Genomic DNA, 25,026 nt, shown 5'->3' with positions numbered 1-25,026 from the left:
CCCTCCATGAAAAGACACATGTTTACGACCTAATGGTCTATATATTCAAATATTAGCTCTTTCAAGAAGGCATTTACACTTACGATGCGTACTGATGTACTGTTATGATGATCCTACCCTGTGGGAATCCTGTTTGTATTGATCTTTACAACCCCCTATGTACAACGATACACATTGTTTTTTGGGGACCAACCATCTTGATTAATCTTTTTCGTTTCGATTTCTTGCCGATTTAATTCTAATTTTTTTAAAAACACAATTACTGTTTTTTTGTTAGGATTACTGTAGCTTTTTTGACAGAATTATTGTTGTTTTTTGAGAAAGTTACTGTAGCTTTTGTAATGGAATTTAAGAAGTTTTCTGGCAGGATTACTGTATTTTCAAATGTTGAATTTATGTAACCTTTATGAGAAACCAATCTTACTGTAACTGCGGTAAGACTACCGTCAAATTAATCTAAGGCAAGATTACTGTAGGTTCTAGATCTAGGATCTAAGGGGGTAATTTAGTTTTCACAGGACCCTGATTCCATAAGCTTTGGCTACTGTACCTAGCTCAACTTCCATAATAAACAGTACTGCAAACAAATTCTGTACAAACACCGATTGCTAGAAAAAAACGGGCACCTAAACCGTGTGAATTTCTAGCGACGGCGGCGCTCCCCACGAGTGGCACTGACTGGTAGTGGTGGGCTTCACTCCGGAATTGAAATAAAATTTTGAAATTGAAAAGGACATAAAACAACAAGGAACGGTGATTTGCGGAACGGAAACACTATTTTTTTTTGAAATAATATTTTTTTGTCGGCCTGTATCTCACTTGATTTTTGAGATGTCAAAAATATTTTAACTACCAAATTGTAGATCACTGTTTGCCGCGTATTTTATCAGTTGACAATTTGTCGCAAAAATCTACCACCGCCAAGATATAAGCCTTCAAACTTACACGGTGCATTTCTATTAGAGTCCCTAATTTCTCAAGATTTTGTTGTTGTTTTCGGACAGTTTCCTGCTACTTCCCAGACACATAAATGTTTCAATTGGCACCTGGCACCGGTTAGAAAAAACCGGGGAAAACAACATTGTAGACAACCTCCGGGTGGTGAAAGTAAACATTACCTGTTTGCAAAAAATTTCGAAAATTTGCAAGGAGTAAGTTTCTAGAAAGTGAAAATTTAAGTAAAAGAGTTATGCTTAGACTTAGGTCGTCGGCTTAGTCTTAGATTTAGGTTTAGGCATAGGCATAGGCATAGGCATAGGCATAGGCATAGGCATAGGCATAGGCATAGGCATAGGCATAGGCATAGGCATAGGCATAGGCATAGGCATAGGCATAGGAATAGGCATAGGCATAGGCATAGGCATAGGCATAGGCATAGGCATAGGCATAGGCATAGGCATAGGCATAGGCATAGGCATAGGCATAGGCATAGGCATAGGCATAGGCATAGGCATAGGCATAGGCATAGGCATAGGCATAGGCATAGGCATAGGCATAGGCATAGGCATAGACATAGGCATAGGCATAGGCATAGACATAGACATAGGCATAGGCATAGGCATAGGCATAGGCATAGGCATAGGCATAGGCATAGGCATAGGCATAGGCATAGGCATAGGCATAGGCATAGGCACAGGCATAGGCATAGGCATAGGCATTGGCATAGGCAAAGGCAAAGGCATAGGCATAGGCATAGGAATAGGCATAGGCATAGGCATAGGAATAGGAATAGGCATAGGCATAGGCACAGGCATAGGCATAGGCATAGGGCATAGGCATAGGCTTAGGCTTAGATTTAGGCTTAGGCTCAGATTTCTGTAGGAAGACCCTTCTATTATAGTCCTGCTCTCTGTGAACTTTTTCTTGTCACCCACCTACACCACTTTATATACACATTTACTCACCCAAACAAGATGAGTCAAACATTGCTCAAATAGGGGAGCATAGGGTGTACTACTACAAGCCACGCCCCCACCTGGTTTCTTGGCGCCAGGTAGAGTGGGAAGGAAAGGTAGCGTACTCATTTGGATGAGTTTGGCATAGTTTCTTGGCAGTTTTTTTGGGTTTTTAGCTAATTACGTTTGGGCCTAAGATGGGGCCTAGGCTTTGGCTTAGGCTTATGTCTAGGCTTAGGATAAAGCTTAGGCTCAGGCTTAGGCTTAGGCGTAAGTTCAGGCCTAGATTTCGATATAGATTCTGATATTAGAATTAGATTTAGGCTTATTTTTAATCTCATTCATAGCCGCAACTCTGGGCTGAGGTTTAGGCTTAGGCTTAGGCTTCGGCTTAGATTTAGTCTTAGGCTTAGTCTTAGGCCGAATTTTTCTCCGCTTTCATAACTATCCGCCTTTTACCCAATTTACAGCTCACGTTTCAGGCTTCCGACATGGGTATCCGATCACCAAAGCATACTACCGTTGAGTACTACAAAATTGCGCCAAAATTACGCGTAATTGAGAGGATTTTGGTGAAACAGGTCACAGTGGACACCCGAGGAAATGTGCTCCATATCATTGAGTATTTCGAGCTGGAAGGAGGTAAGATGTAGGCCCAGGTTTAGGCTTGGGCTTTCGGCCTTGGCTCAAGCTTCTTAGGCTCAGGCCTACCTAGATTTTAACGTTAGTTTTTTGTTCCATTGGCTTAAAAATTTCAAATTTACTACTGTCAGCCCCGTCAATTCTCATGCAAATCATGGTGCATCGACACCAAGAGACACCATTTTTATTATCAACTCTATTGATATGCAAACTAAGTAATAGTGTTGGCTCCCACATATTAAAACGGATGGTGTCTCAAATAGAGACACATGGCGCCATATTTAAATTTTGGAAAATTTCATTTTTTTGGAATTTTCTGTGAGCTAAACTATAAAACTATTAGCTCAGTCGCTACTCACCCAATTCGCCAACAATTTTGGAACGCAAAGATACCGCCATCTCCACACTTATAATTAGTCATTTAGAGCAAAACGGCGGGGCTCGTAAAACAAGAGACATAACATGGGCGGTACGGTTTATTACAGGGTAATCAAAAAAAAAATATTGAGCTGAACTTGGAAGACGTACCAAGTTTTTGAGTCAATTTTTTCTAGCTGGGGGAAAAATTTGAAATTTAGATTTTGGTACCTATATTAGAAATTTTTTTTGTAAAAATTTGGTACCACTTAGTTTAGCTGCCAAATTTTATGTCTAGGTACCTAGTTTTAAAAAAATTTGGAAATTTGCTAGTTCAATTTTTATACCTACTAGGTCTAGTACCTAAAATTTATATTTTACCAATATTAATTTCAAATTGTCAGGCCTACTAAATCGCGAAGCCTAAATTTGGAACATTTTAGAAAAGTTTGCAGTTTTCAGTGCAAAGTTTGATCTGGCATAGGCATAGGCATAGGCATAGGCATAGGCATAGACATAGGCATAGGCATAGGCATAGACATAGGCATAGGCATAGACATAGGCATAGGCATAGGCATAGGAATAGACATAGGCATAGGCATAGGCATAGGCATAGACATAGGCATAGGCATAGGCATAGGCATAGGCATAGGCATAGGCATAGGCATAGGCATAGGCATAGGCAGAGGCATAGGCATAGGCATAGGCATAGGCATAGACATAGGCATAGGCATAGGCATAGGCATAGGCATAGGCATAGGCATAGGCATAGGCATAGGCATAGGCATAGGCATAGGCATAGGCATAGGCAGAGGCATAGGCATAGGCATAGGCATAGGCATAGGCATAGACATAGGCATAGGCATAGGCATAGGCATAGGCATAGGCATAGGCATAGGCATAGGCATAGGCATAGGCATAGGCATAGGCATAGGCATAGGCATAGGCATAGGCATAGGCATAGGCATAGGCATAGGCATAGGCATAGGCATAGGCATAGGCATAGACATAGGCATAGGCATAGGCATAGGAATAGACATAGGCATAGGCATAGGCATAGGCATAGACATAGGCATAGGCATAGGCATAGGCATAGGCATAGGCATAGGCATAGGCATAGGCATAGGCAGAGGCATAGGCATAGGCATAGGCATAGGCATAGACATAGGCATAGGCATAGGCATAGGCATAGGCATAGGCATAGGCATAGGCATAGGCATAGGCATAGGCATAGGCATAGGCATAGGCTTTGGCTTAGGCATAGGCATAGGTATGGGCATAGGTATAGGCATAGGCATAGGAATAGGCATAGGCATAGGCATAGGCATAGGCTTTGGCTTAGGCATAGGCATAGGTATGGGCATAGGTATAGGCATAGGCATAGGTATAGGCATAGGCATGGGCATTGGCATAGGCATATCATCTAGGTACCCAATTTTTCAAAAAGTCTTGCAGTTTTAACAGTTTCAAAGTATCCAATTTTTTGACATTTTCAAAAACTTACCAACTAGTATTATAAGTTAGAGTCTAGGTTCCCGAATTTATAAAAATTTTGGAATTTATAAAGTGCATTTTGAACCTATTTTTTAAATTAAAAATTGTGTTTCACACTAGTTTAACCTTTATATTTTTAAATTTTAGAATTTTGAAAAAAAATTGAACAATTATTGATCTGGGTACATATTTTCTGATTTCAATTTACATATGAATGCCCAAAAAAACTTTGGTAAGGTGTCTCCTGTTACACTAATTTGCATGAAAATTGTGAGCACTGAACCAACAAATGTATTTTTACGGCAATTTCTCAGCTTCTACTTTGCTATAAGGAAAATGGAACTTGGCCCAGTGCCAAATAAATTTTTGAACATTACACTTGACCAGTAGACTATATAGTTCCACTGTACCACCACACAATACAAATACTTTTTGTTTGTAGTAGTAATTTGTGTTTTTAAAAACTAGATTTTTACATATTTTTAAACAAAAAACAGAGACGCAGGTACGGGGAAGAGGGTACTATAATACTACCAATTTTACTACAAAAATTGGCAAGTTGTGATGTCATTTTTTGATTTTTTTTACCTACAAAGTTGGTAAAAAAATTGGTTTAAAAATTTTTATTTTGTTGTAAATTTTCGTTATTATTAAAAACTTTGAGTTTTTTAATAGATATCAATAAATGCCAAAAATATGTCAAAAAAGTCGAAATTGAAGCTTTGTAGGTCTAGGTACCTACAACTTGGGATATTTTTGATTTTACCAATTGATAATAGAAGTACTTAGGAACCCAAACCGTCAATAACTATTGAACATCATTATAGCTAAAGCCTAGTAGGCTTAGTAGGCCTAGGTGCCTGCAGATTTACAAGAACAGTGTAAAAAGGTATATACTAGGTCTAAGTATTTATTTTGACATTTTTTTACTTAAAAAACAGAAAAATCAACAAAAATGTTATTAGTTAAGATATAAAAAACCTAGAACAATGTGCAATTGAAGTTGGAATTTGACCAATTTTTGGACTAATTTTTACAGAAAATGTTTTTAAAAAATAGTTATAAGTTGCTACACTATTAAATTTAAGTACCTATAATTCTTTTAATTTTGGCATTTGCCAAAATATATCCAGATTACCACAATATGTAACAATATACAAAAAAAATTGTATCTACTAGCTTATCAATATTCAAAACCTACTAGGTAGGCCTAGGTACCTAGAAGAAAGCAAATTATACCCCACTAGTATTTTCAACTTTTTGATTTTGCCATTAACAAATTTTAATATCAATTGACACTAGGTCTAGGCACCTAGACTTATTGCCTAACTGCTCTAAGTACCTATTTTATTTTATTATTAATTTTGGCACTTGCCAATTTATCGATCAATTTCATATATGGCATGGGCACCTAGATAACCGAATTTTCAATAACCTTTGAAACAATTTTTTAGCATTTACTAGGTCCGTGAAACCTATGTATCACCTAGTTTTTCACCCTAAAAACCAATAACTTCTCTCCAAAATCTCACTTTTCACCCCCTGCGCCATTCCATTTGTCACCCCCCCTCTCTCAACTTCTACTACTAATCCGGATTTGAGAGAAAAGGGGAACATGTGTTTAATTGTCCAGTTTGACCAGGTCATCTCATCCAACACCTCGCTCCTTTGTTCTTTCACTTTCTCAGGATTTCCAAAAAAAAACGGAAATTAATCGCTTCGGGGGCTCTATGGTACGGACGGTACGGTACCAATTGCCCGAAAAATTATATTTTGAAACTTCAAATTTGCAAATCTCAAGTTATATAATAAGTAGATACCTACTAGGTCTAGGTGCTAATTTTTTGAAAATTCGAATTTTTCGGTAACAAAATTGCCAAAACATAAATACTAAATGATGTAATAAAAAATTAATTTAATCTATTGAAATTCTCCAAAAAATTTACCAAATTGAGAATTTGAGATAATTCAGGAAATTTACAAAATTTTGAAAAATATACCAATAATTTTTAATTTGATATTTAAAATTTAAGTTTCATAAATTTACGATTTGGTTAAAAAATGACCAACTTAACTATTAAGTACCTCAAATTCTATAAGAATTAGAAAATAAAATAAAATATAAAAAAACGGCAGCTAATTTTCAAGCTCCTACTAGATTTGAATCTAATTTGTATTTGGAAATTACCAAATTTACTATTGAGAACTAGCTCTAGGTACTTTAAATTGCCAATTTTGCAATTTATTCATTAAGTTGACACTAGGTCTAGATCCCGTTTACAAAAGTTTCAGAAATTTGAACGTTATTAACTTATATGTAAAGTTGGTGCTAGGTCTGCCTACCCTACTATTAGAATTTCCAGAAAATTGTCACAATTATCACAAGTTAATCTTGCATTGACCAATTTATAAATCAAATTGGCATTTACCAACTTTTATATTAAGTTTACACTAGGTCTAGGTGCCCTTTTCTTTTGGAAATTTCAAAGTTTGGTATTCATATGTCAAGTTGGCCCTAGGTATAGGTTCAAATGAAAAAAATTACCAATTTATTTATTATGTGGGTATTAGGTTCAGATACCTATATTGGTCAGTTTTTTTTCAATCTTCCAAAGTAAAAAAATTCTGAACTAAAATTAAATTGGAACTAGGTTTTAGGTTCTGTAGGGAAAATTAAAAAATGTCCCAAACTGGCTATTACAAATCTTCATAGCAAATTGAAACTAGGTCTAGGTACCCTATTCTTTTGAAATTTCGGAATTTATATATCAAGTTGACCCTAGTTGTAGGTTCAAATGAAAAAAAAAACCAATTTATTTATTAAGTTGGTATTAAGTTCAGATACCTATTTTGGTCAATTTTTTTAAAATCTTCTAAAGTTAAAATTTCTGAACTTAAACTAAATTGGAACAATTACCAAGTTTTATATCAAGTTTGGCACTAGGTCTAGGTACCCCTTTTGAATTCAAATATCCGATTGTAAGTTGAAAATTAAAACAAACTAGGTCTAAATACTCCCCAGCAGTCATTTTTTGGCAGCTATCTACCCTTCTTCTCAAAAGTAACAATTTCTTATCACTTTTCTCCCCCTCGGCACTATTCTCGTGTCCTCTTTCTCCCCGCCATGAACTTCAACAATTCTTCTCCACGACCTCAACTTGTCCTCTATTCTCCCGCTCTGCGTCTCCTCACTCTCTCGTCCCGTTCCGCGCGCGCGCCGCTTCGTGCCGCCTAGGTACCAAGCGCCACCAGCGGAGAGATAGAGAGCGTCGGAGGGTGCGAGACATGCCTACAGCCCTAGAGAGCTGACCAGAGAAAGCGAGGACAAGTCGTGCCTGACCCATTGCGTCGTGCCTAGCACGACTCTCTAACCGGTCACTCTGTACTCTGCGTCTCCGCGGGGGGTAGCCGGCGAGAGGGGAGGCGGCGGCGAGGAATAGAGAATCATACGAAAATTTAGTGGTGGTGGCGGGTGGGGTTGGGGGGAGAAGCAGTAGCTACCCGTGTCAGTCGCCCGACCATCATCCGTACCACCAGGATTTTCAGTTTCAGAAAGGGGGCGGCGCGTGTGCTATTCTAAGCCCCACCGATGTTCCGACACTTTTTTGTATTTGTGCCCTTTCCCAGTTGGCAATTTCTAGGGGGATCTAGATCTAAACCTAGTGTATTTTAACTTTTTGACATTTTGGGAATTTGGCACCTAGATCTAGAACTAACTTATACAATTAGTTGTTAGTCAAATTTGGGAACCTGTAGGTGTTAGGCCTATCAACCTTTAACTTTGATGTTTTTTGACATTTTTGAAATTTTAAATACCTAGGTATCTAGACCTACTACCAACTTATATGTTTAGTTGGCAATTGTCAAAATATTTGGATTTTCAAGCGCCTAGACCTAGGGACCTTCAACTTTGATACCCTTTTTTTTACAATTTTCTGGCAATTTGGTATTCATTTTTTGGAAAAACACCAAAAATTCTTTGAAATATAAGTCGCTACTCAGCAAAATTTTAAAAAAATTCACACAGATTTCTAGACTACAGTTCGCCAAGTTTTTGAAATTTCTCAGCAATTTGAAATTGCTGGCATCTAGACATAGTTTGAACTTAGACTATAAGTTGACAATAACCAAAATTGTCAAAGTCGTAGGTACCTAGACCTAGATACCTCCAACTTTGATGTTTTTTGACATTTTATTTGGCAAATTGGGGATCTAGGTACCTACAAACTTTAACTTTTTTCTTGATAAACGTCAAAATTTGGAAGTTTTTAGATACCCGTACATACCTAGATACCTTCAAATTTTTGAAAATTTCCAAATTTCGAGTCGCTACTCAGCGAATCGTAGACCACCCAGACTTTGCATCGAAATTGAGTCAACAAATGGACTGTCTCTGTTTGACCAAACAATTGGTGGTGTGTCCCCTCCCTCTCATAAACGCTACGCAACACAACGTAGACCGTTTTATTTTTAGAGTACTACGAATCATGTTCCCTGTTTGAATTTTGCCTATTTTTGTTCTTTTTTTAAATTTTCCCAGTCTAAAACATTAGACCATACCTTATCAATTGTCAGTTTCATTTTCCGACAGCCATTTAAAATTTCCTTTTAAAAAATGTCAGAAAACCCTCCAAAAAACCGTGAAGGTCGTCCATTTTTACCCCCTGACAGGCACACTGTCCTCGGAGTGTGATCTTCTTCATTTTGCCACTTTTTTTTTGAATTTGCAAGATTTACTACATAGATATTGATTTTTAGTTTTAATTGGTATTTTTTTAAATAGATTTTCGTAATTTTATCAATTTTTTGATACAAAATTCAGCTTCCACATGAATTTTTAGCAATTTTTAAAGATTTGTGAAATTTTTCGTAGAGCTCTACGGTGTTTGCGTATTTTTGGCGTTACAGTATCCCCAAAGTACAGATTTTTTGTAAAATTTCAATATTTCAATTTTTATTCATAAAAATTGGCTTCAATGTGTGTTTTACTACCATAATCGCCAAATTTTTAGCAAATTTACAAAATTTGTGCATTTTATCGTAAAGCTCTACGGTGTTGGCGTATTTTTTTGAGCTACAGTACCCCTCAAACTGCTTTCACGCAATTTTTCTGAATTTTTAGTTAGAAATTTGTCTTCTGCGTGTTATCCCACCCAAATCTCAGAGTTTTCAGCAAAATTTAAAATTCTGTGCATTTTGTCGTGAGCTTCTTCCGTGTTTGCGTACTTTTTAAGCTACAGTACCCTAAAAAAAAATACTAAATTGAGCGTTAGGGGTCTAGGAAAAAACAATAAATTAACCGAGGAATTTGAATTTCGTAGTTTCGTAGTGGTTTTTTGATTTTTGCATTTTTCCGACGGCTCAACGTATTTTTCAAACTACAGTACCCCTGAGATCTTCAAATTTCGAATTTTCACCTAGAGAACTCCACGAAAAATGCTTCTATGGCTAAAAAACTCCAGCAAATCTGAATTTTAACTTGTTTCCGTCCAATTTTCAGTCCAAACCTATAAAATTCTACATTTATCCGATACTGCTAGACTTCCAGGAAGCTGTCCAAACAGCACGTCTAGTTTCACTTTCTTATCCAGTCCAATCCCGTCTTTTGCATCTTCATCATCATCTTTTCCTTCTTCTTATTCTTTCCCCTAAATTCCCGTTCTACACATCCCGCCCGTCTTCTTCTTCTTCTTCTTCGCCACCACCATCTCGTTGTCCGAGTACAGTAGGCCCCAGCACACGATTGCGCGGCGCGCGGGAGCGGCCCGGCGCACGCGTTTTCTCTGTCCAAAAGCACTTTATCTATAACGGGGGGATGTGTGGGAACAACGTGTCTACCGTATTCAAGCACTTTTTATTGATTTTTATGGGGTCTAAACCGAGGAGTTTTAGGTTTTAAACAGGCTCGGCTGGAGCTGTGTGAAGTTTTGGCATCTAGAAAGTCCTGTAACTAGTTTATAATTGGTTTTCTGAAAAAGTTGTCCACTAACAAAGTGTTCTCCGTAAAATTTGCTACATTTTATCAGTTGTTAACTTTGTTCTAGCTTTGATGAAAAATTTGAAAATTTGGGTTTTTTTTTTGAAAAAAAAATTCTTTTTTTTTCTGAAAAATTTTTTTGCCTAAAATTTATTCTCTGTAACTGCATTTGCATTATATTACATTTTAGTATACTTTTCTTTTTTATTTGGTTAGAATTCAATTTTTTTGCTACTTCGCAACTTTTTCCGAAATTTCCCCCAAACCTCAATTTTTCTGCTTTTAAAACCAAATTTCCCGCTATTTTCCTATTAAAATCTTTCTTCAACTCTTATTTTATTCCAGAACGTGGCACCATCAGCCAAATGGAGCCAGCCGGGCACTCAAGCGCAACACATAACATCGTTGTGCCCAACGCCAATCCCACGCAGGTACAGTTTGCCTTCTAGCCTGCCTAGCTCCTCGCGGGCTGAAGTTAGAAAAAAGTTGTCAAATGAGAAATTGTAGAACAAATAATTTGCAACATGTTTGTAGTTGAAAATTTTTTTTTAGTTGTAATGGTTCAGGAGATATTTGAGTTTTAAAAAAGTGGAAAAAAATGTTGCGAAAATGTTTTTTTTCGAAACTTTTTTCAGATTAAATGTTGAGTTTTTAAGATTTCAAAATGCCCAATAAAATTTTTTTAAATCTATTTAAATATTTTTCAGCCCCAACCACTTGCACCAGCAATGCGTGAGGAAGGTGCCACGTTGTCACCCCCGAACACCTGGTCCTCGTCCTCCGTAGAATTTCTGGACGACGCGGACGACAATCGACTCTTGTTCACGTGCACCTTCACATTACCCCACGGTACCGTACTCTCATCTGCCACGTATGCTGACGGATTCCACGAGCAATATTTGACGATTGGAGATAACTTTCTGGCGAGGCTAGAGCCCAAGGGACAGAGCTTCATCTTGTCCGCCGCCGCCGCTTCGGTAAAGCAGAGGATTTTTGCAAGGGTTACTATGTAAGTTTTTTTCTACAAAATATGCAAATATTGGTACAAAAAACATGGGAAAAAAATTTGAAAACTTTTTTCAAAAAACATTTTTTTTGTGCGACCTACTGTTATGAAAACTCCCAACTCCCATAGCTTCTCAAATTTTTGATATTTAAAAAGTTGTCAACTAAGCAAATGATAAGCGTTAAATTTCCTACAATTGGTCAGTTGAAAACTTTTTGATATATTTGATGGCTAAAAAGTTATGAGTTCTCAAACAAAATCAGATTTTTCAAAAAAGTCGGTCAAGTTTCGGCTTCCATAACTTTTCAGCCATCAGCCGCATTAAAAAATTGTGAACTAACAAAATTATCACTGTTAAAGTTTCTAAAAGTTGTTAGCTAACAATTTTTTAATATAGTTGTTCGTTAAAAAGTTATGGGTCCTCAAAGTTTTCAAAATAATTTTTTTAATTTTTTTTTTCGAAATTGAATAAAGTTTGAGCACCCATAACTTTTAAGCCATTACCTGTATAGGAAAACTGTTAACTAACAAAATAATATACGCAAAATTTCCTACAAAATCCATGCAAAACCTTGCGAAAATTTCTTCACTAGTTACACAGTAGAGACGCAGACATCCTTCCCCCTTCCGCGCGCAGAGAGACGCGTCCACTGCAAAGAGAAATAGACGGGAGGTGGAAATTGTTCGGAGGCTGGCACCACACACTAATAGTAAGCGTCTACGGAGTGTGTAGAAAACAACAACAACAGACATGTCCCCCCTGGGGGAAGGAGATGACGGGCGGTGTAAACATTGGTTTTTTTGTGGAGACTGGGGTAGGAGGGTGATTGATAGGAGTTGGAGGAGCGCGAACGCTGGATGGAGGGCGAAAACAGGAACGGTTCCTGGCACCGGTCCAGTCAATGAGTAATAGACTTGCAGCTGGAATTGACATTGGAAGAGTCCAGGGGGGAGGGTTGTTTCAGGTTAGGGATTAAGCATTAAAATCCCTGAGGAATTGCCAAATAAGTGGAAAAGTTTGAAGAACCATAACTTTTTAGTGGTCACAGGTACTAAAAAGTTATCAACTATTAAATTGCAGGAAAAGTTGTGTAGATCATTTTGCTAGTTAACAATTTTTTGATAGGGCTCTCGACTAAAAAGTTATGAGAGCTCAAAGTTTGCGATTAAAATTTCAACAAAAAAATCAGCACAGGCTGAGGCGTAGGCTTAGGCTTAGGCTTAGGCTTAAGCTCAGGCATAGGCTTAGGCTTAAGTTTAAGTTTAGGCATAGGCTTAGGCTTCGTCTTTCACGGTAGAACAGAAACTAGATGGGTTGGTTCATGATACTCAGTCTGGAAACCTATATTGGCTACTATCTCGAAAACCATCACAAAATCGATTTTGCGATGCTTATAAGAAATGACCGCAACGAAATTATCTATCTTTATTTGTGATGAATTTTCGATTTTGTACTTCCTGGCCAAGTTATGCACGCTTTTCGGTGAAGCGCGTTTGCACCCATCTAGCAACTGAACCACCGTGCTTTAGATTTGACTTTAGATTTGGCTTAGGGTTAGGCATAGGCTTAGGCTTAGGCTTATGCTTAGGCTGAGACCTTGGATTAAGCTTAGTCTTAGGTGAAGTCTTTGGCTTGGGTTTAGAACTTGTTAACAAAAAAATTCAAAAAATAATGTGTCGATCTTTTGAAAAATTTCAGAGTTTTTTCCTATTTGAGCCCACTTTTCTTAAATTTATCAATTCTCAAAGCAATCTAAGCTTCTTCCAAAACTACAGTACCCTTTCTCATTTTCCTGTCCCCAGCCGACAAAAGAAGGCGAAAGTGTAAAAAGGGAAATCCGCCCGCCGGTGACGGGCGCCTCCCGGCACCCATGTCTTCTTTTTTTGGGGGATAGAAGAGACAAAGAGACAATGTCGTGACAAAATGATTTTTCCAGGGCTTGAAATTTTAGAATCCTAAACCAAAATGCAAAATTTTTCAGGCCAGACGGAGCCCTGCGGGCCTGTGAGCTGCTTTGCGAGTTCGAGACCGATCGGGCCAAGATCACCGTGTTGGCGTTGCGATCGGCGTTCAGTCTTCAGGCCAGCCACGTGTCATCCAACTTCCACGTCTTCACTTTCATCACCAAGCACTCGTCGACGTGTGCTCTTACCCATATTGATTACGCGTGAGTTTTCCTAATTTTTTTCGGCTTCTTGGGCCATAATTAGGCCGCTTAAATTTTAACTAAATTGTAGACAAATGTTGCCTTCCGGGGTTCAACATTGAGTCAAACCAACAGTAGGCTATTCAGACGAAATTAGGCCATGCAGACCAGAATTGAGCCTTTTTAACCACAATTAAGCTCTCTAGTTCAAGTGTGGGCTGTCTGGGCCAAAATGAAGCCATCTAGATTAAATTTAGGTTATTTAGACTAACATTAGGCTGTCTGGGCCAAAACTGACTGAAAGTAAGCCATTAGGCCGGAACTAGGCTTTTTATGCCAAAAGTGTGCCCGTTTTAAATATTCATAGGGTTTCCACATGTCAAATCCCCAGATTCTCTCTAAACCTCACCAATTTTACAGCTCGATTCCATACCTTGGTCTCCTACCCACCGATCTCATTGGTAAATCACTGCTAGCCTTTGTCTATTCCCCAGATGTACATGTCGTGCGGCAGGCGCACATTGATCGTGAGTTTTTCTTTTACCACACACAGGCGCGTCTGGTTTTTGTCTCGTCTCGAACGGGTTCTTGTCTCTTATCAGATGAGATCATAAAAAAGAACCGCGTGATCCGATACAGTACCCCAAATGTCGTGAATAGGCTGGATCTAGGTTTAGGCCTAGATCCAGGTTTAGGTTTAGGCTTAGGCTGAAGCTTCGGCTTAAGCTTAGGATTAGGCCTTTTCTTATGCCTAGGCTTAAGCTGATGCCTAGATCCTGGTTTAGGCTTAGGTTTAGGCTTCAGCGTAGGTTTCATATTAGGCTTTGGTTAAGGCTTAGGTTTAAGCTTTGTCCTAGGCATAGACTTAGGCTTAGGATTGGGCTTAGGCTTAGGATTAGGCCTTTTCTTAGGCCTAGGCTTAGGCTTGAGCTTAAGCTTAGGCCTAGAAAAAACACTGAAATATGAATTTACAGTACTTTAATCCTAACAAATTCAATTTCCAGTTCACAACTCGCGCGGAAAGATCGTCAAATCCATCGCCGACCTCCGACTCGTCGCCCACAACGGATCGATCCTCCGATGCCAGACCGAATGGAGCGCCTACGTGAATCCATGGACCCGAAAAATGGAGCTAGTCGTCGCCAGACACCGTATCTGCTCCCTTCCAATCGGAGACTCGGATGTGATCTCCTCACCACCACCAGGCATCCAGTCAAACACCCTGCCACCGGTTATGGCGAAGACTTTCGAGGATGAGCTGAGAACTATTATGAATAAGGTGAGTTCCGCTATCTCTTCAGTAACCTTCTTATCATCCGGCGACGGTGCCAGTCACCGCTTATCTTCTTCTTCAGTCCTACTTGTTTTGACGCTGCACTTTTATCTCTGCGCCTCCTTGAGAAGAGACACCCGGCTAGCACGGAGAATTAGACGGCGCGAGAGTGGTCAGCAGCGCCATCTCTCGGAGCAAAAAGTACACATGCTGGCACTGCGGAGCATGGCACCATGCCAAGAGAAAGAGTGCAAGAATGACGCTCTGGCGGGAGGAGCAGTGTCAGGTACCACTGATGAGCTCATCCCCCGCCGCACTTTTTTGGAGTTCGCATGGAACGGGGAGTGTAACTTCATAGGGGGACCAGTCCTATATGGGTCTCGGAGAGATATGGTACAGGTCCTACAAAAACCTACAAAGTTGAAATCTTAGAATTCGGGAAAAGGACCAGAAGGGGACCCTACCCCAACTACAGTACCTTAACTAAACTTCTAGTATGGCTTCTAAGTTATGGTGTATCAAATAGACATCCCTATCGTCCTAGTAAAAAAGTTGTCTGTCTAAAATAGGCACCCATCTACTACAGTACCCTTTTGACAAAGTTCTAGGTTATGGTGCATCGTAAAGACCAGGGGTGTGCGGCAAATCTCAAAATTTGCCGAGCTCGACAAATTCGGCAAATCCACTTTTCTGAAATTTTCCGAGCTCGACAAACGGCAAATTCGGCAAATTTGCCGCACAACCCTGGTATAGATATCCCCATGGTCCTAGTAAAAGGAGTACCTGTCCGAAATAGGTACCAATTTGCTACAGTACCACTACTACAGTACCTTTACTACAGTACTTTTGGTGAAGTTCTTGGCCATGGTGCATCGACAAGAATGCTAATCTCCAGCTGGCCAGGTTCTCACTTAGTCAGTTTTTTTTTCCAGGTTAAGGTGTGACCTACTGTACCCCTGCAAATTTTTCCTACACACTTAATCCTCGTCTATATCACAAGGGCTTCCGATTCTTGAAACCTATACCGGTTTGTTGGCAGATATCACAAAAACCTAAAAACCTTGTGCGCAGAATGGCATTGACCTTAATTTCGAAAATACCTACCTGCGCAGGCCACAAAAACGGCTCAAAAGTGCACGGGCTCTGATAAAATGATTGCAAATACCATGACAAGTGATCTTGGATGCCTACATCTCTTTTGGACTATAATTATGTAGCTCATAATCTGATGTCCTCCTGGAAGTATATAGCTTATGACTAGCGAGTTGCGAGCAGCCACTCTCTCATTTTGTAGGCCTAGGCTTTGAATTTGAAATTTTGGAAAAAATCTAAGATATCGACTATAATTTAGCTGAGAAATCACGTTTTCTCTATCAAAAACTCAGAAAATTCCGAGGATTTCGCTTAATTCCCCCTGAAAAGCATCTCTGAAGTGCCTGAAACTTGAGAATTTTCCTACAATTTAAGGTTTTGGACGTTTTTCCAGGGTCCCAAAACACGGTGGAATGGTCTGAAACATGGTGCATCTGAGTATAAAACGTGGAAATTCACTCGAAATTCTAGAGTTTTTTCCGCATTAAATTAAGGGTAGGAGCGGTCTAGATCATGGTGCATCGAAAACTCCTTGCTAGCCTATCTGTCACCAATTTTAGGCCAATATAGTCCTATTCAGGCCCCAAGCCCTTCAAACCACCACCGCTAAACCTTTTGCAACATCTCCCCCTACCACCCTCCAACGTCATCCCGCCGGCCATCACGACGGCCGGCACGGCGCCAAGAGTACATCTGCATCTCGGAATAGTGCATGAAAGGGCATCATCGCTGACTCTCGCCCCCCTCTCTCTCTCCCGTCCCAAGTGCCAGCCGCGGCAGCGACAGCGGGAGAAAGGGCACCGGCAGTGGGTAGCGCCGTCGCCGCAGCCGCGGGCTGTCCGCGGCTGGTCGCGCCCGTCCACACTGCCCTGCAGCAGTCTGCGTCTCCTCTCTGGAAGTGTCCTGGCGGCTGAGAGTGTGTGTATGTGATAGTGACCATAAGGTGCACCAGGCGACCCTAGGCCTTCGGGCTTAGGCCCTGAAAGCCTTCTTATGGCCCTATACTCCCTATATTCCCTAATCCCGAGCAACTCCAAATGTATGTGTATACCGTATCTCAATTATTGAACCAAATTCGGCACCAACTAATACTCTACTACTACCTCCACATACTAACCAAACACACATAAAGTCAAATTTCAAGAGGGTGGATGATGCTTCTGCACTTCTCAAGCCCATTAAAGGATAAGTTTTTAAGCTTAACTTAATGTTAGTAGGGCTTTTACTTCCTCATTTGATGTTTAGTTTTGCCATAGGGAGTAGTGTTCGTTGCGCGAAATTGCGTCACAATAGTCAATAAAGTACAAAAACTTCCGTGTTTGCTTAGATCCTTCCCCATGTGAGAATGCTCATCCCTCACGGGCTTTGGCTTTTTTGAGATAGTGAAGCTAGACTAGGCCTATCCTGAGCCCAAAAACCTGGGCTCTTATGGCAGTAGACCCTCCCTAAGGGCACTGGCTAGACCTAAACATACCTAGGACATGCGCCTTAAAAGCCTACTCCTAGGAGAGAAGGTCTGGTCCTAAGGGGCCTAATCGTTAAGGGCCTGGCCCCAAGTGGATTGGCCCTGGTCCTTATGGGTTACAACTTTATAGGCCTAGTCCTTGAAGACCTGATTATTAGGGCCCTGGTCCCTAGAGCCCCGGACCTTTCAGCCTGCATCTAAAAGACCCGGTCCTTGCGTCAGGGGCCTGGTCCAAAGGGGCTGGTTTGAGGGGGCCTGGGTCTTAGGGGTCCGGTCCAAAAGGACCCGTTCTCAGGGCCCGGTTCTAGAGGACCTAGTTCTAGAAGACTCGGTCTTTATGGGTCTGGGCCTAACCCCCTGACCCCCCAGCTTTAGCTCCTAGGTAACCGGTCATAAGGGGCTTGGTGGTTACTCCCTAAGGGTTAAAACTTTATAGGCCTGTTCCTTAAAAACCTGATCATTAGGCCCCTGGTTCTAGAGCCCCAGTCCCTTTTGCCTGGATCTGGAGGGCCCGGTGCTTAGGGGCCTGATCCTAAGAAATCTGGCCCCAGCTTCAGCTCCTAGGTAACCCTGCAAAAGTGCTCCTCTTTATTTTTCTTCTTCTTCTTCCTACTGCGACCTTTTGACAATAGTACACACAGACAGTCACAACAAACACCCCTCCCTTCCCACCCAGCCGGGTAGCCCCCCGTGCCAGCCATCCTTACACCGGCTGCGTCTCCCGTAGCCCGACGCGCTCTCTCGTTTCTCCCGCACGCTGCGCGTCCAACAGGGTTCCCGTACCTGTCTCCTCGACCCCAACCAAGACAGGCCGCCCCTATTATTCTCACATCTTGCCATCATCACCACCACTACCAGTCTGTCCAACTGACCAGTACCCCCTTACCTAGAAACTCCTAAGCCTACCACCCTAAAATGGATATTTTAAGCTACTTGTACGATCTTGCAGAGGTTCGGGTTTTCTATTTAAAAAATTATTTTCCCATTCTTATTATCGAAATTTTTCAGCCAGTACCATCCACCTCCCGTCACAGCCACCACCACCATCACTCAAGCCTCAAGGATCAGAACCAGGGCTTCCCGGCCAACATCGACCTGGGCGCCTACATCGACAAAATTGTCGAGCAACTCGTTGTCAACTCCACAGCCCAGCAACAGCAGAAGGTAGCCGTCGCCGCCGCCGCAGCCGCTCAGGCAGCCCAGGCCGCCGTAGTCGCCACCGCCCAGATCAGGAAAGTTGCCAGCGCCCCGCCGACCACCTCAACGGACCCACCACTCAGCTACACACAGATTAACTGTCTGGAGAATGTGCACAGGTTGTTGAAGTCTCAGAGTAGGCCGGAAAGCCCAGCGAAACAAGATGAGCCGTTCGATGAGAAGTGAGTTTTTTTTGAGTTTATAGGCCATCTTCAGACTATTAATAGAGCCTAGATTTTTTCACAATTGTCTATAAGGACCATCCTCTCAGATAAGGGGGGTACCCGGTACCAGCCACCCGACTGGCCGGGAGGCAGTGTGTCAAAACAAACGCATTATCTCCGTCTTTCTTAGAGATAGGATGCGCGCGCGCGGGCATGACACTTGCCATAAACAAAAACAACAACAGATTCCGATAAATTTGACCAAAAAAATAATTTTTTTTTCAGGAAGTACCCACCGCAGACGCCACTGACCCGAGAAGCACTGACACTGCACACCAAGCGATTTGAAGACGAGTACAAGGACACTTGGTGCAGGTGAGAGAATTTTCTGAGTTATTTTTAAATAAGAAATTTGAATTCTCCATGCCAAATTCTATCGGAACCCAAATTTTCGTAAAAATTCCGCTATTTTTGGCGAAACTAGGTACCAGCGAAATTATCTCAGGAAGATTTTTTGGCAGAAATTTTCGAATGTCTGTAACTTTTCTAGAAGTTATCAAAAATTCTCGGGCTAAAAAGCAATTTATAGAATAAAATTTGAATTTTTTATATTAAACTCTACTTGAACCCAAATTTTCGTAAAAATCCCCCTATTTTTGGCAAAACGCCGTACTTTCCAAATTTGGCAAAAATTTTCCGGAAATTTTTTTGACAACAATTTTCGAAGGTCTATAACTCAGCTCATATTAATTTTAAAGGCACAGGCTAAATTCCAAATTTGTAGCTGATAATGTCTCCTATCACCTTACGCTAACAATTTTTTACAAAAAACCAAATTGGCTGAGTAGCGACCCGGCCACCTTGACCCCCCATTGTCTCTTTCTCTCTTGACCTCGGGAGACTAGAAACAATAGGCTTTTGTTGTCTGAAATTTGGTCAGTTGCCTACTCTGAAAGCTAGTTTCTCTGAAGCTTCTCCTTCTACCTGCAAACAAAAAGAAACTGTCGGGGCATTGTTTCGTAGTAATTTTGTCACTTTTTACAACATGAGGGGGGAAGGGGCAAGGACACTGTATAGAACAAAAAGCTTCAAGTTTTTGTTTCAATGTCAGTGTCAGTGGACAATTAGGAAGGGTCGGAAATTGGAACAAATTTGGGAAACAGGAACTGTTTTGGGGGAAAATTATTTTTGAAAATTTCAATAAAAATTTTTTTTTTTTTTAATTCGAAATTTTTTTTTAAATTTTTCACAAAATTTTTTTTTTCAAAAATCTTCACATTCCAACTTTAGACCTAAACCTTGTAATTCCAGACGCCTGAAACGCCTATCCGACGATGTCCCGAGCTCCCCACCAGCGAAGCGTACGACGCCGATCCACTGGACATCCTCCTCGCAGAACCATTACCGGACAATGGCACCCGCCCCACCACCGCCACCGGGCAAGAACTATCAGGTTGGTAGGCAGCATTTTTTGAAAAATTTTCAGAAAAAAAAATTTAATTAAAAAAAAAAAAATTTTTTTGAAAATTTTTTCGAAAATTTTTTTTTGGCTCAAAAAAATTTTTTTTTCTTTAAAAAATTCCAAGCCTAACTCTTAAAAATTTCAGATCACCTACACTCCACTGGACGACCTGACCGACCAAAAGTCCACCAACACCAAGTCCGACGTGGAAAACGTGGCCTATCCAATCTCGGGCTCCAAGTTCTCCACCCCAATGCGGCTCTCGATTGACGGGCTTCTGCCACGTGGTGCTACGTCGACTGGCGGTGCTTCACCGACAAGTGGCACCAACTCGCCGCCCGTCTTCCCGAAAACTTCCTCATCCTCCTCTCTCCTAATGCTACGGGATTCTCAGAATTAATAAGCTACTGCCCAATTTTTCTTTCAATTTTTAATTTTTTTCGAATTTTGAGTCGAAATTTGAGTTCAGTGCGCTCAGAGCTTTTGAATGAGTACCCACAAGCCTATAGGCCTATATGGGCCTGAACCCGGCCTGAACGGGCATTGAAAAGCCTGAAAAAGCCTGAAAAGCCTAGACAATAATGTTTTTCTACATGACTCCTCGGAAGTTTTGATATAAAATCCATAATTGCTAGGTTTCTAGATAAAAAATTTTTCAGGCCAATTCAGGACGTTCAGGCCCAAACATTCAAGCCTCAAGCTATTGTTTTTCTAAACCATGGCTTGTGGGTATTTATCTGAAAGCTCTCGACAAGCTGATTTCAAATTTCAACATTTCGCCTCTATCCTTTACGTTTCCTGCAAAAAACTACCCGGCTGTCTTTCAATGCGTAACCGGTGCGTTGACACCTCCCCCCACCCACTCACTACCCGCCCCCATAAAAAACTTTGTCTAGTTTTTTACCGTCTTTCATTTGTTTTTAAAAAGTATGTACCGACAAAATTTGGGATATTTTGAGCCAAATATTTTATAGGATTTTTCAATTTTTTCCAATTTTTTTTCTAAAAAAAAGCTCAAAAATCCCAAATTTCCAAGTGCACCCGAAAGCTCCCAGTGCATGGGAATTTCACATTTATAGCCGCCCCCACACTCCCCACCCACCCAAAAATCTTCCAATTGTGCAATTTGAACCACTCAATTTCCTGCCTTTTCTCCCGCGAAATTTCACCCCCCAATTTATAGATTCTCAATTTTTTTTTGTGTTTTTTTCACATTTTTACTCTTTTTTTTTTTGGGTTTTTGACACCTACAACATTGATTCGAGACTCTTGAAATCTTTCAAACAACTTTTTTTTGTGACTTTTATGTATGTGTGTATTATATAAATTATTGGTGATTTTCATGTTTTGGATTTTTCATAAATTAAAAAAAGACAGAAAAAAGTAACATGGTGCATCGAGGAAGCAAGTGCAATTTTTAAGCAAAGTGATATATAGTGGTTTTCAAAAAAAAAACAATTTCTCAAGAAAAAAAGTACAGTCGTTAGATGGCTGAAAAAAAACTAGGCAAAAATAAAAAGTTGTCTAATCTTTTGAAATCAGGTAATTCATATAACAAGAATTCAGAAAGTCTAGTCTAATTGTGATTTTTTGCCACTTTTTTGCCATTTTTGCCACTTTTTAATAGTTTTTGATGGGTTAAACCTAGTTTTTCTGAATTCTCCATATATGAATTACCCGTTTTCAACAAAATTAGACAACTTTTTATTTTTGCATAATTTATTTTTCAGCCATCTATGACTGGACTTTTTTTCATTTTGGAAAAAAAATTTTTTTTTTCTGAAACTGTACAAAACTACTATAAATTGAAAAAGGACAATTTTTAAGTGTTCATACACCAATTTTCAGTCTAACTACAAAATTAGCCATTTTAGAGGAGTTTAAAAATGTGTTTTTTGCCACTTTTTTGCCATTTTTGATGCTTTTTAATAGTTCATAATGGGTTACACCTAGATTTTCTGAATTAAACATGTATGAATTACCCGTTTGCCACAAAATATTTTTCTACGAGCTTTTTGAAATTTTCGAAAAAAATCTTTTTTTTAGAATTGACTCTGAGACAACACACACTTATAAATAATTACGAGCATTATATTTTTGAGTTTTCTATTTACTGAAATACAAGTTTTAAAAAAAAGAGAATAGATATGTCCGAAATTGAATTTTTTCCGCGGATTTCAGTTAAATTTTCGAAAATTTTTTAAAGACTTTTTTGCCATTTTTGACGCTTTTTAATAGTTTTTGATGGGTCACACCTAGATTTTCTGAATTCTCCATATATGAATTACTCGATTTCAATAAAATTAGACAACTTTTTATTTTTGCATAATTTATTTTTCAGCCATCTATGACTGTACTTTTTTTCATTTTGGCAAAAAAAATAATTTTTCTGAAACTGTACAAAACTACTATAAATTGAAACAGAACATTCTTTAAGTGTTTATACACTAATTATGAGTCCTCTAACTACATAATTAGCCGTTTTAGAGAAGTTTAAAAATGTGTTTTTTGCCACTTTTTTGCCATTTTTGCCACTTTTTAATAGGGTTTGACGGGTTACATCTGGATTTTTTGAACTGTGAATATATGAAATACCCGTTTTCAACAAAGTTAGAAAACTTTGTATTTTTGCCCATTTGATTTTTCAGCCATCTAATGACTGTCCTTTTTTTTCGGCAAAAAAAAATAATTTTTCTTAAAATGTTAGAAATTATATTAAATTTCGGAGATCATTTTTCAGGCCTCTAGCTACAAAATGAACAGTTTTAGAGAAGTTTCAAAATTGTGATTTTTTGCCACTTTTTTGCCATTTTTGATGCTTTTTAATAGTTCATAATGGGTTACATCTAGATTTTCTGAATTAAACATGTATGGATTACCCGTTTTCAACAAAATATTTTTCTACGAGCTTTTTGAAATTTTCGATAAAAATCAGTTTTTTAGAATTGACTCTGAGACAACACACACTTATAAATAATGACGAGCATTATTTTTTTTAAGTCTTCTATCCACCGAAATACAAGTTTTAGAAAAAAGAGAATAGATATGTCCAAAATTGAATTTTTTCCGCGGATTTCAGTTAAATTTTCGAAAATTTTTTTAAGACTTTTTTGCCATTTTCGCCACTTTTTGATAGTTTTTGATGGGTTACACCTAGATTTTCTGAATTAAACATGTATGAATTACCCGTTTGCCACAAAATCAAGCAACTTTTTATTTTTGCCCATTTGATTTTTCAGCCATCTAATGACTGTCCTTTTTTTCGGCAAAAAAAATAATTTTTCTTAAAATGTTAGAAATTATATTATATATTTTACAAAATGAACCATTTTAGAGGAGTTTAAAAATGTGTTTTTTGCCACTTTTTTGCCATTTTTGCCACTTTTTAATAGTTCATAATGGGTTACATCTAGATTTTCTGAATTAAACATGTATGAATTACCCGTTTGCCACAAAATCAAGCAACTTTTTATTTTTGCGCATTTGATTTTTCAGCCATCTAATGAATGTACTTTTTTTTCATTTTGGCAAAAAAAATAATTTTTCTGAAATTGTACAAAACTACTATAAATTGAAAAAGGACAATTTTTAAGTGTATATACACTAATTTTGAGTCCTCTAGCTACAAAATGAACCATTTTAGAGAAGTTTCAAAATTGGGAATTGTTGCCACTTTTTTGCCATTTTTGCCACTTTTTAATAGTTTTTGATGGGTTTTACCTAAATTTTCTGAATTCTTGATATATGAATTGTGTATTTCTAATTCTGCATTTTTCTAACTATTAAAAAATACACATATTTAATTTTTATTCGAATTGTTGACAAATTTGTATATGAGAAAATTTGGAGAAAAATGAAAAAGTACATAGAAAATATTTTCAGATATATTTATTTTTTTTTTTAATTCTGGAAATGTGAAAACTGGAGATAAAACATCGGGGGATGGAGGTGAAAATTTGAGAGAATATGTATGGAATTTGTGTGATGGAAGAAGATTCTGTGAAATTTCAGACAAAAAAAACTGGAGAAAATAGGTTAAACAGGCCCGCAAGTCATTGAAATAATTGTACCCTGAACATATATTAGTGGAATTTGTAGGTTTTCATTGCTCAAACTGAAACATCCGAATAGCTCCGTTCAAAGTGCTGGTGGACCGGCGCCATATCGCTGTTTGACGGCTTTTTCAGCATCCTCCGCAGCCGCGAAATCTCATCGTTGGCGCGTTCCAGCTCCTCGGAGAGCACACTTTGGCTGAAAGTATTGAAATTATGAGATTCAGTGAAAAACCAGCTTTCGAAATAGTACCCACAAGCCTATGTTTTTAGGACATGATATTTTAGGCCGTTACAGGCCCTCGTAGGCCATTTCAGGCCGCGGATAGGCTTTCGATTTAAGTTTCCAAACTGTGTTAGTGTGCGGAATATTTACTCTTGCTGCAAAATAATAAATCGATTCGAAACCGTTTCAGGCTATTTTAGGCCGTTTCAGGCCGAGCGCAAGCCTGAAAATCTCAATTGTTCGAAATATAGGCTTGTGGGTACTTTTTCGAAAGCTCTCGGTCTTCCGAATTCAAATTGTTCAATTGAAACATTACTAACCGATCCTTTAACTTTTTAATATCAGTTTTGCAGCTAACATTCTGACGTAACAAGTCGTGCTTCTCATTCTGAAGTCGTGTAACATCTACACAAAGGGTCTCGAGACGCTTTGCATCTGAGGACTGATGATTTGCTGCCACGTGGAAGTCATCTACACAAAATGTGCACGATGAAGCCCGAGTTTGACCTGACATTTCTGTGGAGGACATGGATTCCTGGAAATGGAAATTTGTGCTGAAAATTCAAAAAAAAAATTG

General features: G+C 39.2%; 2 protein-coding genes and 5 non-coding genes across 18 annotated transcripts in view; 3 read left to right on the top strand and 4 right to left on the bottom strand.

Annotated features, from left to right (window-relative positions):
- The first annotated feature begins 2,261 nt into the window (after nt 1-2,261).
- On the top strand, nt 2,262-2,316 carry F47F6.12. Its single transcript, NR_050831.1, has one exon. It is a non-coding gene; the product is annotated as an Unclassified non-coding RNA F47F6.12 (non-coding RNA).
- A 70-nt stretch (nt 2,317-2,386) lies between these two features.
- On the top strand, nt 2,387-21,510 carry lin-42 (the record flags this gene model as incomplete). 7 transcript variants are annotated; one of them, NM_001322704.3, is made up of 10 exons in its annotated part: nt 2,387-2,537; nt 10,711-10,796; nt 11,073-11,374; nt 13,354-13,539; nt 13,939-14,045; nt 14,523-14,797; nt 18,357-18,727; nt 18,995-19,084; nt 20,021-20,162; nt 20,317-20,571. In NM_001322704.3, the coding sequence occupies 10 exons, from the start codon at nt 2,387-2,389 to the stop codon at nt 20,569-20,571; spliced, it is 1,965 nt and encodes a 654-aa protein (NP_001309559.1). The 7 variants fall into 7 exon arrangements, with proteins under 7 accessions (NP_001309559.1, NP_001309561.1, NP_001022177.1 ...); NM_001027006.7 differs by lacking the exon at nt 2,387-2,537 and having other exon boundaries at nt 20,317-21,510; NM_001322707.3 differs by lacking the exons at nt 18,357-18,727; nt 18,995-19,084; nt 20,021-20,162; nt 20,317-20,571 and having other exon boundaries at nt 14,523-15,223.
- Nucleotides 7,593-7,735, top strand: F47F6.15. The gene has a single exon (NR_050830.1). It is a non-coding gene; the product is annotated as an Unclassified non-coding RNA F47F6.15 (non-coding RNA).
- Nucleotides 7,701-7,778, bottom strand: F47F6.13. Its single transcript, NR_050829.1, has one exon. It is a non-coding gene; the product is annotated as an Unclassified non-coding RNA F47F6.13 (non-coding RNA).
- F47F6.11 lies at nt 12,575-12,649 on the bottom strand. Its single transcript, NR_050828.1, has one exon. It is a non-coding gene; the product is annotated as an Unclassified non-coding RNA F47F6.11 (non-coding RNA).
- On the bottom strand, nt 18,779-18,886 carry F47F6.14. The gene has a single exon (NR_050827.1). It is a non-coding gene; the product is annotated as an Unclassified non-coding RNA F47F6.14 (non-coding RNA).
- A 2,453-nt stretch (nt 21,511-23,963) lies between the features above and the next one.
- Nucleotides 23,964-25,026, bottom strand: part of F53A10.2 (Rap-GAP domain-containing protein) — a gene marked incomplete at both ends in the record, with an annotated part of 33,409 nt that continues 32,346 nt past the window's right edge. For 4 of the 6 annotated variants that reach the window (NM_001322701.3, NM_001027019.3, NM_001322702.3 and 1 more), the window contains 2 exons: nt 24,281-24,422; nt 24,770-24,984. In NM_001322701.3, coding sequence (NP_001309564.1) covers nt 24,281-24,422; nt 24,770-24,984 — 357 coding nt within the window. Of the gene's footprint in view, nt 24,423-24,769; nt 24,985-25,026 lie in introns of all 6 variants that reach the window. The other 2 variants (NM_001393000.1, NM_001393001.1) reach the window with 1 other exon arrangement.

Source organism: Caenorhabditis elegans, chromosome II (genome assembly GCF_000002985.6).
Source record: "Caenorhabditis elegans chromosome II".
NCBI lineage: Eukaryota > Metazoa > Nematoda > Chromadorea > Rhabditida > Rhabditidae > Caenorhabditis > Caenorhabditis elegans.
This window is presented reverse-complemented; position numbering and strand designations above follow the sequence as displayed.